Below are 16,155 nucleotides of genomic sequence, written 5' to 3'. Positions count from 1 at the left end.
CAAAATGTATCGTTAATAAATTTTCTTGATATTGTTGAAATCTGCTTTCACACTTTTAAATTACACCAGCTTATTAGCAGTATATGAAAAGATTGAATTTTTTTCTTCTGTTTGCATATAAAATAAATCATTGATGTAAATATTCAATATCGGACCCGAAACAGAACCTTGAGGAATGCCATAAATAATATTTTTTTGTCACTGTATATATCATTAATTTTAACTTTTTGATTTCTACTTTGCAAATAACTTTCCATTAGATTGAATGTAGTTCCACAAAATCCAATTGCTTGTAATTTTTCCAACCGATATGAGATTAATCCATTCCACACATGGACCTCTAATACATATCTGTCACAGTTTAGCTTCTAACAAACTGCAATCCGCTATCTAATACTGTCTTGGTGAACTTTTTTGGTATGAACCCATACTGTGAGCTACCTAAAATATTTAACTTCTCAGTATAATCGCTGAGTCGCGCATTATAGGAGTGTACATATATTATGCCAACATGACACTGGATGTATTTTCTAAATGGTGGTATTCATTTTGTTTTGCAAAATGTGTGAAATTAGTTAAATTTCTTTCTTATTCTTTAAACTTCACCTTCTGTGTAATTTTATACTTGTTCTTTTTGACTTGAATAATAAAACATTCGATTTTTTCTAAAATGAATGGTTACCGAGATATATTAATAAAAAGAAAGAAATAAGTTGATTCAATCTTTTGTTATTTTGTACCTATAATAAAAATTTATGTCCACGTTTTTGGATTCATACAGAGATAGTTTGAAATTTTTCTCATTTCTAGTGATGTATTCGAAAGATTTATAAAAAATTCCACGATCATATGCAATGCGTGGACCTGAATGGGTGGATTTTTAATGATTTCACGTGATATATATATATATATATATATATATATATATATATATATATATATATATATATATATATATATATATATATCCCAGATGTAAAGAAATATTCCGTTCATATAAATTTTTCGAAATTTCCTTCAGTTTATGATAATTCATTACAGTTACTCTTTTACTTAATTAGATTGGTAACAAAAAAAATAAGTTTCCCAATTCATTTTTCATCGGTAGATGACGTTTTGAGAACTCAATTTCAGTTATCCCCAATTTCTTGTTTTAAAAGTTTTCAATACACAACAAAAATATGCCTACTTTGTATGGTAAATATGAGTAAAAAAAGTCACATTTGCTGGCTATTTTGTACTCCCTCTTTATTAAGAATATTCAAAATTTGGTTCACTTTTTTTTCTTCAAACATCAGTATATTTTTCATAAATTCATTTTTAATATTTCTTAACACAAAATAATTTATATTACAGAGACACCTTTCAGATCAAGAATTTGAAGCGCTACTTCAAGTTCAGAGGACAGACTTCTACAGGTTACCACAATGGCGAAGAAATGAACTGAAACGTAGGGTTCGCTTATTTTGAAATTTCTCTAAATTTACTCTTAAAACTTTGCTTATTTTTGCATCATTATTCAAATAAAAAGAATGGGTCAATGAGAAGGCTTTATTAGCTAATATATTGTGGCTTTCAGCAATATTTATGTGAAAGCAAGTTTGTCATAAATACACAATAGTTCCTTATTTTTTGTTTTCCCTAATTTTAATTTTTGCAACCAGTGGTTCTGACTGAACTTGTTTTTGCCATAGTCTAAGTTTTATTAAAAATTTTATGACAAACTGACTGCCATAGGCGGTGCATATTTTTATGTTAACCAACAGCATTTTTCACTCATGCACTTGGTATAGTTGAATATTTTGCAGTTGGCTTAAGTACAACTCATTTAAAAGATATTTCGAGTCAAAACTGCTGTTGCATTCGGTTTCAATATCGAAATTTTTATTTGGTTTTATTGACGTTGTGCCGATTTTTTGTATGTTGCTGTAACATACTTTTATTTAAGGGTTTATATATGAACTTGTGAATAATATGTGAGAGGAACAAGAGAGTAGCTAATATAAATAATGGCTGAATTATAACATATTTTTTTAAGTTATAAAATTTAAGTATTAGAAAAAATTTGAAAAGCCTTTGATGAGAAGGACTGTAGGAATATTTCAGGTATTGCTTTTTGGCTAGTCGTAATTTTGTTTTTTAGTATAGGTTGCTGATAAGGTGTATATTTTTATATGGTATTGAATTATTTCTGTAGATTGCATTTATATTATTAGATTCAGTTGAAGTGTTAAGAAAGATCACAAGTTTTTATTGATGACCACTGCTAAGCTTTTCTCTGCTATGGGAGAAACTTGAATGTTACAAGCAGATTTATATTTAGTTAATTTATTGATTTGCTATTACTAGGAGGGACTTAATTCTTTCCATGCCAACAATGGTATTGATTGGTGCTTGTGTATAGCTAAAATATCCTAGTTTCAGAATTTGTAACGTACTTGGAAGATTTTTATTGCCCTTGTTGGTCTTGGTACATTGAAGGAAGCACTTTTAAAAGTATCAAGTTATTACTTAAATGTGAATGTCCGTTTACAAAAGTTGATGACGTTTTGAGAATCATTGCCATTCCTTATGAAATAGTAATGGTGAGAAGTTAAAAGATTATTTATGTTACCTCGAAGGTACAGTATAATACACAATATTATAATGATTAATCATAGTTGAAGTATTTGAAAGCTCAAGATTCACAGGTCAAAATGTAAATTTCGAGTTATTCACCAAGAACAGAAATAGTATAGCGCCTTCCTGAAAAAAGTTAATTTTAGTTTGGATAAATATGTGGCAGTTATGAAATTTTCACAGTGAAATGTTTGACTTAATTACAAATATTCACAATTTGTTGTATTATACTACATGTGATAAAGAACCAAAGGCCTTTATTAATGGTATTTCATGATGAGAATTGAATAAATGTGTGAAATAAGTCCCTTTTCAGTAATATGGGTGACAGCACGCTGTCTTGGACCTGGTTATTCTCATTTAACTTAGTGTTACATTAAATAAAAATATTACTTTGCACTTTTGTTTTATTTTTGTTGCATATACATAATTAAAATAATTTTATTATTAGTCAGTGGGCTATGCTTGGAGACTGGCAGTAAACAAATCTAAAGAAATGAACTTTAAACGTTGTCAGTCTCGGATATACCTACACAATAGGTTTAATGGACTGATGCCTATCAGAAAACAACTACTCCACTGGCTAATACGACGAAGGGCCTTGGATTTTATCCGAATGTTTAAAGTTAATTTCTTTAGATTTGTTTACCGCCAGTCTCCAAGCATAGCCCACTGACTAATAAGAAAGTTTTTCTTCCTTATTGAGAGGAATCGGGCAAATTTCGGACTTTGTATATAGACTAATTCGGATATGCAGTTGGTTAGTACCTTGTCCACTAGATGGAGGGACATTTTGTTGTTCGCTCCAACTTAGGAAGAGGAATGAAATACTCTGAAAGAATTCCGATTTTCAATTATGGAATATCATTGACTTTAGGTCGATGATGGCCACTATCTTGCACTGATGAGTGGCTAATGAACCCGACACCGGTCAAAATTGAAGGTCGACTCTCAGTTGTATTGCCAATTGCATATGCAGGAAATGTTCTGTGAAGATTCCTGCACTGACGCCTGTCGGATGTAATCCAACTCCGTTCGTGGTATTAGCCAGCGAAGTAGTTGTTTTCTGATAGGCGTCAGTCTATTCAACTTACTGTGTAGATATATTCGAGACTTGCTTGAATGTTTAAAGTTCATTTCTTTAGATTTAAAATAATTTGATACTAGAACTGGTGAATAATTGAGCTGTCTTTGTCAAGAAGGTGCTTCTTTAAACGATAGATAGGTTGAGTTGGAAGAGAGTGGGCCTGATAGAGCATCCACTGCAACCCGTGAAGTTTATTGTGGCTTATGTCTATTCATAGTCGACCAACTATATCCAGTTCTCAACGAACCTGATTACTTCATTGAGTGAATTTCACAGACTTTTTGAAATTGAACTTTTTCTAGAAATATCACTTTTATTTTTTCAGTGAGCATGCAGTGAACAAGTTTAATCAACGATGTAATACAACCAAGACAAAATAAACTTACAGAGGTAGTACTGTTTGACGTTAGTTTCTCTTAGCTATACAGCGTGTTCCAAATTAAGTTGGCACCACTGCCAACTTCGTATTATTGATACTACGAACTCGGTTAAATGAGCAAACTGGTAGCATTTTTAATGGCCTTCTCGATACCGAAAACAAAAAGAAATTGACAAAATATTGACAAATTCTCAAAATATTTCACGATTGGAATTTTTTTAAGTAACACCTTATATTTTATCATGCATTTCGATTCGTAATAACATTCTCAACAACAAAGCTCAACACTTTTTTTCCTAAAATTGAAAATGAGCGACTTATGTTGAAGTATTCATTTCACTAGTACAAAAAATTCATTTGTTTTGGCAAATAAAACCTCATGATTGTTCAAACACCCAATTTTGGTACTTATATAATATTTTGTTGCTAACAGCAAAAAGAAAAAATTGCGCTAGGATTTGAACTCGTGAAACCCGTAATCATCATGTAGTACCACTCACTTGACACCACTGAGCTATTTGGTATTAATTTACAAAACGATAATATCCATCTCAAAGCCATTCTACTAGCCATATTCATTTCGTTAATCAAAATATGTCTACCATAATGATAACATTGAAGCCATTTTTGTATAGAACAGAAAATACTGGAGTGTCTTATTAATGCGGTTGAAAAAAAATGTGTTTGATTCGATAAAACAGAATTATTATGAGTAATCAAGTTGTCTTGAAACTTTGGTGAAATACTATTTGTCAATATGCACTTTCGAATCACAGTGGATTTACCTACAGCGGACATTATACAGCATTCTGCAGACATCCTTATACTGGCACATGGCACGAATACAATGATTCACATGTGTCACTAATTTCACAAAAATCACTTGTGAGTGGAGATGCATACATCCTCTTTTATGAAAAGGAGAAAACAAGTTCGCACCTTGGAGCGTTTTGAAATGTTATTTTTGTACTGTTGTTTTTAATGTTATGATAAATTAGTTATGTAAGATTTACGTTATATTATATGTAAAGTATTATGTTGATAAATTTGTCAAATATTCTCAAGTATATCAAGACAATGTCATAAATTGTTGTAACTGTCAACTACTGTTTGAATATTTTTCGAAATTCCGTTTTCACATCAAGAACAACGTAGTATTACTTGGTTTTCCAGAAAAATAGCGTAAGACCACTCCAACACTACAGCAATTCGTTCCCCGATCTTGAATTACCTAATCGGCGTTTTTTTTGCTGTTTCATCGTCGACTCAGGAACAATGAAAAAGTTTTTGAAAAGAGGAGAACTGAAAAACGTTTTGTAATACCTTAAGATACACAAATTGACGTTTCATCCTACTTTGAGGTAAATCCAAATAATTCCATCAGATTTAGCTAGAGAAATAGTTTTTCCACCGTTTGTTATTCAATGAATTCTGAAGAAACATTAGATTTCTCCTTATAAGTTAAGACCAGTGAAAACACTAGAACCTGGTGACCCTGAGAGACGATTGGTGGTTTGTGAATAAATGCAGTTAAGATTCAAACTTCTATAGAAATATTATATAGAGCGATGAGGCTAATTTTTCAAATTGTGGGATGTATAATAGAAAGAATTTTCATTATTCGAGTAGACATAATCCATTTCTAGTCCATCAACACAATCCGCAAAGACAATTTAGTATTAATGTTTGGTGTGCTCTATTCAGAGGCAGAATTATCGGTCCATTTTTCTACCATGGTTCTGTGAACGGTTGACAAATACCACAGATTCATGAATATAGAGATCTGTTAGTGTTAATATTTTTTTATCTAAGAATATTTTTTACAGCTTTCTCTCCGAGAAAGGTTGAATATTTTTCTGAGACACCGTTTTTGCAATACGAATATTTTTTGTGTATGTGCAGACATTCCCCAGAATATAATGCCATATCTGATGTGACTCTGAATATAACCATTATATGCTAACATCGCAGCCTCAGTGGATATATGTTGTGTAATTATTTTCAGGGCATAGCAGTACCTTGACATTTCTGTTGCCACTTTATCTATGCGGCTCTTCCAGTTCACCTTCGAGTCAATCATAATTCCAAGAAAGTTGGGTCACTGGTTCTAAAATAGTTACACCATCACTAAAAGTATTATTTGTGCCGTTTTGGGTAAAATATATGATTTGTGTCTTGTTTTGTTCAGTTTGATATTGTGTGATGTAAAGTACTCCTCCAGAATCTTTAGCTTGAAAAAGATATTTGCCTGTAGGTAGTTGTGATCGGTTGAACTGAAAACCACAGAACAGTCATCGGCATACTGAACCATGTATTCATTAACAACTTCAGGCACATTGTTAGTGTAAAGAATGTATAATAGTGGGCCCAACACTTACCCCTGGGGTACACCTCTTATAATATATATCATTTCTGATTTCATTAGATTTCCATCAGTATCAGTATGAATCGAATTTCATGCGCTAATTCAAGTAATTTTTGAAGGGTGGTAATCAAGATGGGTCGGTAATTACTGACAATATTTTTGTCACCCTTTCAAAAATCAGTGTTACTGTTGGAAGGTTTGAGGATATCTGTGAAAATAAAAGATATTGATGAAAAAATTATAGGATTGATCGACTCTTCTGCAAATTTCAGTGACTCGCTAACTGACCTGTATATATTTAACGTTTCGACAATCTCTGCCAATGTTACAAAAGTAGTGATTAAAGTCGTCGGACACGATTTGGGGCTACAAGGAGTGAGACATTTTGTGGTTTATGAGTGACCATGCCATTTTGGTTAATTATTATTTGTGTTCGTGATTAAGTCTAAGCATTTTATACTAGTTTCTGGGAATTGAAGGAAAATGTGAACAAACAAAATAAATATAGATATATGTAACATACATTATATTTTATTTTTTACAAATTTTATCTGAAAAACAAAAATGTTCGACACTAGAATATCTACATCTAATTGGTGACAAGGTCTCTTATCACAAAAATACGGAGAATACAAGTGAAATGCAACCTCCTAAACAATTAAAACTGATATGATAGTACTTCCATCTGAACGAAGTCAATATCATACGTGAACAGTTGATAAGGACTTTATCACAGCCAAAACAGCGTCACCGGTGTTGATGTTGTTGAAAGACCAAATCATTTTCATCAAACAAAACTTTTTTGATATTTGGATTTACACAAAATAATTTACAGAAATTTTTTCTAGATTATTCACATCGAAAATATGGTAGAGTTCAGTTATCTACGTAAATTATCGAATATTTCTATTGTATATATAAAAAAAAATGCCAATTTTTTAGATAGATTCAAAAATTCAAACTAAAAGATGCTTCATTGTTAAATTCAGATGTAATCCTGTCCCTTTTAAAGTAGCAGGATCCACATAAAAAACTAGAATGGCAAAATATCTATTATAAAGTGATTCACTTGAAACAATCTCAAATTTCATAAATGATATAAAAAAAATAAACAGTTAAGTAAAGAAGTGTTTACTCTGCAAAGCATTATTCAACTTTTCATTTATGGTCCTAGCAAATTCAAGATGTTTCAATAAGTCTGGTTCATCTACAAATTCAAAAACTGTATCTGTGAGAAAATTGTATATTTCATCATATTTGGGTAAATAATGTAAGACCACAGTCTATTGAAAAATAAAGAATCCACCAGAAGTGAAACTTATCCCATAAAGTTTATTTTTGAAAATGTTCTGTGTGACACTCTTGTGAAAACTATTACTGGAAAAAGTTTTAATGAACTACTTTAAGATATTTAACAAGTGACTTGGGCATATTTTCAGCATCTCACAATATATACCCTCAGTATGAAACCAATAAAATTATTCCATACTTAATTAATTTCATATACAGAGTACCCAGATAAGGTAATCGTCAAACTCGCATTTTCTCTGTGATGATCTGCTTCTAATTCGAATTAATTTTGTCTTTGATACTCTGTATACCACTATCAACATCATAAACGCCTTAAAAAAAATAAAAGCACAGTGGAAGTTATGGCTATCATATTATACCTGATGTATCTCTTGGGGTTTAAAAATAAATGTACATACTATATATATTATAAGCAACACATGACTCATAATTCAAGAGACCAGAGTCGCATTATGATGAAACAATAAGTTTTTTGAAACTGGTCAAAAGCTGTATGAACTGCGCTTATTTGAAATAGAATAACAAAATTATTATTTCCTGTACATGACACTGTCACATGTACTGACATATTTCTATTAAAAAATTAAATTCAGTAATATTCGGTCACACATGAATTCAGAATCATGTGTTCGCTTTTTACATGTCAACAATGATCTAGCCCTGCTAGGAAAAAATTTCATGTACATACCACCTGGGTGAGTGAATGTCTTTCTATTTTATTAGTTGTTCCATCTTTGGCGGCGAAATCGATGAGCTGCATAGTATTAGACATTAGGAAATACCTAGATAATATTTGACAATATTATCAACTTTGGAACCATATACATAAAATTGACAAACTCAATAATTCCCTAATAATGCCAAACGTAAAAGGTGTTCTAATATTATTTCAAATTGGATGAAATATCAACCAACCTAGTTGATAATTATATAGTATCATTTCAACAGAATGGTTTTTAACATAAACAATTCAACAGAAATATACATCATTCGATGAGGAATGGAATCACTCTGTACGTTACTTAAACCTTTTTGAATATTCATTTGTACGTATGTTCCCTAGAATTTGAGAGAATACTCATGAAATTAAAAAATACATTTTCTAATAATATGTTTATTTACAATAAAACATTTGAATTGAGCAACAGTGAAATTAATATTTTGGTTGATACAGAGTGGAGTGTATTAGGGCCATGTTGGAATGATTCATACATACAAATATATATATACAGTTTGAAATCCAAGTTGAACCGCGTCTGGGTGTTTTTGTTTTCCGACGTTTCGGATATTTTCAAGAAAGTATGACTATACTCTGCCTACTCCTACTCCTCAGGAGACCAGTGACGAGACCTGTGGAATAGGTAGATTGAGACCTCGGTGTCAAGTCACAAAACCCTTAAAGCGTGTTACTTACTACCTGAGGAGTAGGCAGATTGAGGCCTTATCGCAGTCACATTTTTTTGAAAATGACTGAAAAGTCGAAACCCATACATCGAAAAACAAAAAACCCTACACGACGTTTAACCTGGATTTCAGATTATCAGAATACTAATCACAACCACAGACACACAAAAGTGTATATATATATATATATATATATAGTGTGTAACAACGAAAACTTAACAGAACCGTTTTTGAATATAAAAAGTAAGATTTTAAAAAAAAGCTCGGACACGTCGATTTCTAATTAAAGGTGGACACCTTTCAGATTAATCAGATATATATATATATATATATATATATATATATATATATATATATATATATATATATATATATATATATATAGTGTGTAACAACGAAAACTTAACAGAACCGTTTTTGAATATAAAAAGTAAGATTTTAAAAAAAAGCTCGGACACGTCGATTTCTAATTAAAGGGGGACACCTTTCAGATTAATCAGATTTTTTGTAGTACGCACCCCTTCGGAGGGGTGCGTCCGACGACCCTTATTTAGATAGGGAAAGTAGATGAGTGGCGCCTTGTTTCAAAGGTCTCTGAATACCTTTACAACTCTGTTAAAAGAAAAAGTTTGTAACCATTAGTTTTCGAGATAATTTGAAGTTAAAATTGCCATGTTAATAATACATTAGACAGACCACTCGGTAACTTGTATGCCTAAATAAAAATTTTTTCGAGCAGTTGTTCTTATCAGTTTTTTGTTAAATAAAATCCCTTTTTTAAAATCAATACCCACTCCTCTTCTTCCTGTTTTCATTAGTACATAGTTCGATTGTTTTGTTTAAACAGGTCGTGTATTGTTATTTGTTCAAAAATGCCTTACACTACTGCTGAAAGGGTTTTAGTTATTGCTTTATTTTTTGGCAACGACCAAAATGCTAATAGAACATCAATTTTACTTAACGAGCAAAACCCTGGTAAACACCTAAGCAGAAATCACATTCTGGATTTTGTCACAAAATTCAAGGAGACAGGTTCGGTATTAAATAAGAAAAGAAATGTTCAGAGAAGGGTAGTGAATGACGATAATGCGATTGGAGTGATTGGTCAAGTCATCGCCAATCCCAGGTTGAATACCAGAGGTTTATCAGCAATGGCCGGAATAAGCCATATGAGTGCATGGAGAATCCTTAAAAACCACAAATTCCATCCTTTCAAAATTAAACTTGTTCATGAACTCAATGAGGATGATTTTGACCGAAGACAAGAGTTTTGTGAGGGCATGAGTGAGAGATAAATGCAAAATCCCGAGCTGCTTTATAACATCTGTTTTTCGGATGAAAGCTCATTTTATTTAAATGTTTGCGTGAACCGTCACAATTGCCGTTATTGGTCGGATGAAAACCCAAGACAATACGCAGAAATACATACCCAACATCCCCAAAAATTGAATGTCTGGGCCGGAATATTAGGCAATCATATTATAGGTCCATTTTTCATTGATGGAAATTTAACTGGTGATTCTTATTTACAACTTCTTGAAGAGGCAATATACAACCTCGTATAGTTGAAATAATTGAACAGGATCCAAGATGTCAAGATGAATTTATCCATTTTCAACAAGACGGTGCACTACCCCATTATGCCCAGCAGGTTCGAAATTTTTTGAATAATCATTTTGAAGGACAATGGATTGGCAAAAGAGGTCCAATTGAATGGCCAGCACGATCACCAGATTTAACACCACTGGACTACTTTTTGTGGGGATATTTAAAGTCTAAAGTTTATGGTACACAGCTAGCCAATTTGGATGAATTACATCGTAGAATTATTGATGAATGCCGAGCTATAACTCCTGAGATGTTGAATAATGTAAGAGAAAAATTCAAACAAATGTGCGCCATTTTGCACGGAGCAAAATGGCGCACATTTTGAACATTTACTCTAAATTTCCTATGTGAGTTACCCTTATTAGGTGTTACTTTTTTTGTGTGTGCTTTAAAAACAATTATTGGGATTCATTAACCCAAAAACAGTTTTTTAAACTTTTCTGTGTCATCAGCATTCAAGGAAATCAGCAGGTTGTATTCGTTGTGTAGGTAAGTTTTTAGTATGATTCACTTTTTTATCAGAAGCATAAAATATCCACGTCAAAAGGCAACCTTCATAAGGAGGTGTCACTCAATTTACCTAAAATGTAAGGGTGGTAACCAACCCCATCCCCCGAAAAAAATCTCCTCGTAATAAACAACAATTCTTACTTTTTTACAAAATCAAATGGACACGTATTAGCAGGTTGTCATAAACAGCAAAAATTTATTTTTTTTATGAAAGTTCTGAACGTAAATTGTACCTTAAAAACAATTTAATTTATTTTAAAAAGAGTTGAACTCAATAAAAATACCTTTAAATCTTCAAATAATCTCGAAAACTAATCGCTACAAAAATTTTCTTTTGGCAGAGATGTAAAGGTATTTGAAAGACCTTTAAAACAAGGTGCCACTCGACCTACTTTCCCTATCTAAATAAGGGTCGTCGGACGCACCCCTCCGAGGGGGTGCGTACTGCAAAAAATCTGATTAGTCTGAAAGGTGTCCCCCTTTAATTAGAAATCGACGTGTCCGAGCTTTTTTTAAAAATTTTACTTTTTATATTAAAAAACGGCTCTGTTAAGTTTTCGTTGTTGCACACTGTATATATATATATATATATATATATATATATATATATATATATATATATATATATATATATATATATATATATATGTGTGTGTGTGTGTGTGTGTGTGTGTGTGTAATGTAAGTTATTCCATTTCTCAGATCGGTATTTCTTTTAGACATAGTTTTGATCTGAATACATAAATAATTTTCAAATCAATTCAACTTGTTCAACATGATATGAACATAATACACAAATATCTAGAATCATTTCAGGGATATGAAATATATATAAGAAATAATATCAATGGGGCAGTGCGTTATTGAACTTTTAATGGCAGAAGTCAATTTCATTTACGATGTTCATATCATTTCGAATCCAATAACCAACCATAACCTCATAACACAATGATCAAGACAACTTACATTTTAAAATATATAGGCTCAGTACATCACAAAATATAGTACGTTTACTTTGAAATAATGAAAAAAATAAATTTGTTCTGGCGGCTTCTGTTGAAGAAATGTTTATTCATTGTAGAAGCTGAGTTAAAACAAGAATAGATTTTTTTAATAGAAAAAACTCTAGAGTTAATACATACATACATTTTGCGTTCGTTTTACAAAAAGTCTATCACAATAACAGCGAAAGATGCAAAGTTGATCAAAAAGTTTCAAAGAATATCAAAGTTGAGAATGTTGGTAAAATATGATAAATTATTGATATTTCAGTTAAATGGGATATTTTTCCCTTTCGACTTTTCAACTAATAATTATAATCTAAGTTTATGTCACACCCTAGCAGGAAAAACATTGAAATACAATGGAAAAAATGTTCATATTGTGAAATCAAAGTCCAAATTGGGGTTGTTAATGCATAATGTATCTTCATAACCGTGGAATCAAGTTATCTAATTTCTTTATTCACTTTTATATTCCACCAAGCTGACATGGATTTGTGTAATTTTGAGGTGTGTCGATATTCTTACCTAGCAGCGAGATATTTTAGAATGTTTTTTCAACTAAAAATTTGCACCAGAAGGAATTCATGAACAAACATTCACTTTTGAATCGAACAATACATCATGCAGTGACATCTAGCCAATAGACCCTTCTTCTCTGAGTTTCTCAACAAGTTTGAACATTTTTCTCTTTCCGGTTTTCTCATTGCCAGAGAGATAAGACAACTTTTGGCTTTTGGCTATGGACTCATTGAGTAGAAACTATTATTTTCTTTCCATTGAATACATTTAATTCATTCCAGAACTCTGTGAATAATTATCTTTTCAATAGCTGGATTGTCTGTATATTCCCTCTGTATATTCTTATGTTTTATAAAACAAGTACAACATGAACTAAGGATTAAAAGCAAATTTAATTGTAAATTTATGAAATTCACAATTCAAGCAACTTTGCATCTTTAGAATTTATCGAGTTAGCACAATGACGGAACCAACAAAAATTCAAGTGTGTACCTTGGTTTTTTAATTTCTTTCCAATGACAAGCATGGAATGTATTGTTTGACATAGTACTTTGAAGAAGAATTTCTTTAGTTTAGTTGATCTGTTCGAGAATTTCCATCAATATATTACCGAGCAAATATGCTGACAAAAAACAATTCCCATCAATCTGTTGCCTTAATAATTTTATGTACAGATACATTTTGAAATATACATTTATTCTTCAAGTCTTTACGCATTTTTCACGAGATAAACTTATCTCCTACGTTTCGTTTTTCAAGAACAAAAAGCAACAAAATCTTCCAACTTTCGCATCAATCTATACAGTTGCAGTATTGTCAATAATCCATCAATGTACAAGTTACCAGCAGAAAAAGATTTCTGAATATCTATATCACATTTTGAAACTCGGGCTTTCCCACCACTATCAGATAGTATTTTTTGTTCCAGTTAGCAAAAAGCCCACAAAGTATAACGATTTGTACAGTATCGAATCAAAAAGTAAAATAAAACCATTTGACTGGTGAAATAATACTTACATTACAAAACATCATCAAACGAATATACTATGTGTGACAAATATCTAATATCGTGTCTTTCTGCCTGTAGTCCGTATTGTGCATAGTGTTGAATGAAATCGATAGACTGGCTCCTGACATCGCGGGGAGCTCCCTAGGTTTGAGGTTATACGTCTCGTTTGTATGCGTATCGTCGTGACTTTCATTTGTGTCCGTTTTGGTTTTGTTTTCTTCCTCTGTAGAAGCATTATTCGAAGGCAAGCTTCTCATCTCTGGGTTTGTAGTTCCAAGCATAAATTTGAAAAATTCATATGTTGACCAACAAATACCTGTGGCAGGCATTTGGTACATCGTTCGGGCTTGAACACCTATAAATAAATAAATAGATAAATATATATATATATATATATATATATATATATATATATATATAATTCGAACATACATTGGAATTTGAACAAATTGTTTCCAAGATACTGGGTTCATGAAATAACATTCTGAAGGTATAGGATGTTAATAGGTATACTTCCAAAGAAAGGAAGAAAATATAACAATAAAAACTTTTTATTGAGTTATGAAGTGCATACACAAAAACTTTTTTCAGAAACAAACTGGCAGAAAAAGCCCTTTAAGGACAACTATTTTCACATGAACATTGAATTAGACGAAAGGAAAAATCCTTTCAAAACAACTACTTTTATATTAGCAATAACAAATGTTTGTATACCTATATCTTTGTATCATAATAATGAACCACAAAATTTCAAAAACAAAGATAAATATCAACGAAATAACAATATTTTGAAAGCTGTGGACCAAGGAGGGGTGACTATCCACTATTCACTTTAAAACTAACTCTAATGTAAAATTTTCACATACATGAAGTGAAGCTCACAAGACGTCCCTTATATCTCTATTCATCATGTCTTTTAATCGCTATCAGATCCCTGTAAAGAAAGTCTGAGAGTTGCATTGTCTCCTTGAGCTTGAATACAAGCTCTGAAATTGTTGTCAGAGGTAACTTGCCTGCATGAGAGAGCTTATTATGCTCTCAGGACTAATATGTTTACTGTCAAAAAAACACACAAGAACAATAGAAAGAGATAACCATTAAGGATTGTATTTGATGTCTCCAAACAAAAACAGGCCAAACTTCACATTCAATTTAGTCCATCGCCTTTTATGATGGAAAATGTTATTTAAACATTCTGCAATCTATGGCAAAGTTGGAAAGCGGTAAGACTATAATAAAATGCCTATATACCGGTATAGTAACTCATACATACAGAATTTGCATACAATACAGACGATTATTATGACTTAGTTTTTTATTTAGCTTTTCAAAAATAAAGCCGGATGCCACCCATACTGCAATTGATCGTAGAGTTCAGTGTGGTGAATTCTTCAACCTGCCGATGTTAAATATAATCAATTTCACTGAAAAATAGTCGATAAATTTTGAAATGTTCAAATAATGACCAACAAAATAAACCTCTTAACCTCAATCATCAAGTCAAATGTTTGGTGAAATCAAAAATAAAAATTCGGTGGAGTGGGATGCCATTTCCTTAAAAATTCTGATAACTCTTCCTGACAGGGCTTTGAGTACGTTGGCAATAAATTTCCCATTCTCCAAAGGTACGTTCCCATCGTATTTTAAAATTGCCACAATCATTCCTCTACATAAAGGAGGCGATTTTGACAACCCAGCTAATTTTAGGCCAATTGCTTTGCTACCCGTCTTGTCTAAAGTTATGGAAAAACTGGTAAAAAAAAACGAGTAATATCCTTCCTTGAGAAAAATAATATAATAAATTTATTTCAGTTTGGCTTTTAGTCTTCAAAAGGTACACAAGACGCCATATTTTCACTTCTGGAAAACCTGTACTCCAATCTTAATGAAAGAGAGTCTGCGGCGGCCATGTCTTGTGACCTAACCAAGGCCTTCGATTGTGTAGACCACATACTACTTCTACGCAAGCAAGAAATTTACGGATTTAGAGGATCTGCATTACTTTGGTTTGAGACGTACCTTTCTCATCGGAGGCAGAATGTTCTATAAGATGGAATTTCATCAGAGGAACGTTTCATTGGCAATGGGGTCCTACAAGGTTCCGTTTTGGGACCGGTGTTGTTTCTCAATTATGTCAATGACTTAGTCCATGTTGACATAAGTGGTAAATTCACATGTTTCGCTGACGACACCACTATCCTCTGGCATAGCAATAACGTCTCAAATTTACTTTATCAAATCATGGTCGACATAAGAAGGGTGAAAGAGTGGTGTGATTCCAATCTTTTATCATTCAACATCGACAAAATAAATGTGGTCACGGTTTGATGTAACATAGGG

General features: G+C 32.0%; 2 protein-coding genes across 11 annotated transcripts in view; one reads left to right on the top strand and one right to left on the bottom strand.

Annotated features, from left to right (window-relative positions):
- The window catches only part of Unc-115a (actin binding LIM protein Uncoordinated 115a), a 46,912-nt gene extending 43,894 nt beyond the window's left edge, over positions 1–3,018 (top strand). For all 9 annotated transcript variants that reach the window (XM_074172594.1, XM_023163497.2, XM_023163495.2 and 6 more), the window contains one exon: positions 1,357–3,018. In XM_074172594.1, the coding sequence (XP_074028695.1) occupies positions 1,357–1,470 (114 nt within the window). In that variant the 3' untranslated portion in view covers positions 1,471–3,018. The remainder of the gene's footprint in view (positions 1–1,356) is intronic.
- Positions 3,019–6,959: 3,941 nt separating this feature from the next.
- mfrn (mitochondrial iron transporter mitoferrin) overlaps positions 6,960–16,155 on the bottom strand; it is a 41,074-nt gene continuing 31,878 nt past the window's right edge. The window contains exons 5-6 of one of the 2 annotated variants that reach the window (XM_023163499.2): positions 13,824–14,170; positions 6,960–8,820 (exon numbers count right to left, since the gene is read on the bottom strand). In XM_023163499.2, the coding sequence (XP_023019267.1) occupies positions 13,851–14,170 (320 nt within the window). In that variant the 3' untranslated portion in view covers positions 6,960–8,820; positions 13,824–13,850. Of the gene's footprint in view, positions 8,821–10,094; positions 14,171–16,155 lie in introns of those variants that run through there. The other variant, XM_074172598.1, reaches the window with a different exon arrangement.

This window comes from Leptinotarsa decemlineata, unplaced genomic scaffold, assembly GCF_025532065.1.
Source record: "Leptinotarsa decemlineata unplaced genomic scaffold, Ldec_3_MD MMD2_tig00000133_RagTag_RagTag, whole genome shotgun sequence".
Lineage (NCBI taxonomy): Eukaryota > Metazoa > Arthropoda > Insecta > Coleoptera > Chrysomelidae > Leptinotarsa > Leptinotarsa decemlineata.
The sequence above is the reverse complement of the archived record's forward strand: the minus strand, read 5'-3'. Positions and strand labels throughout refer to the sequence as shown.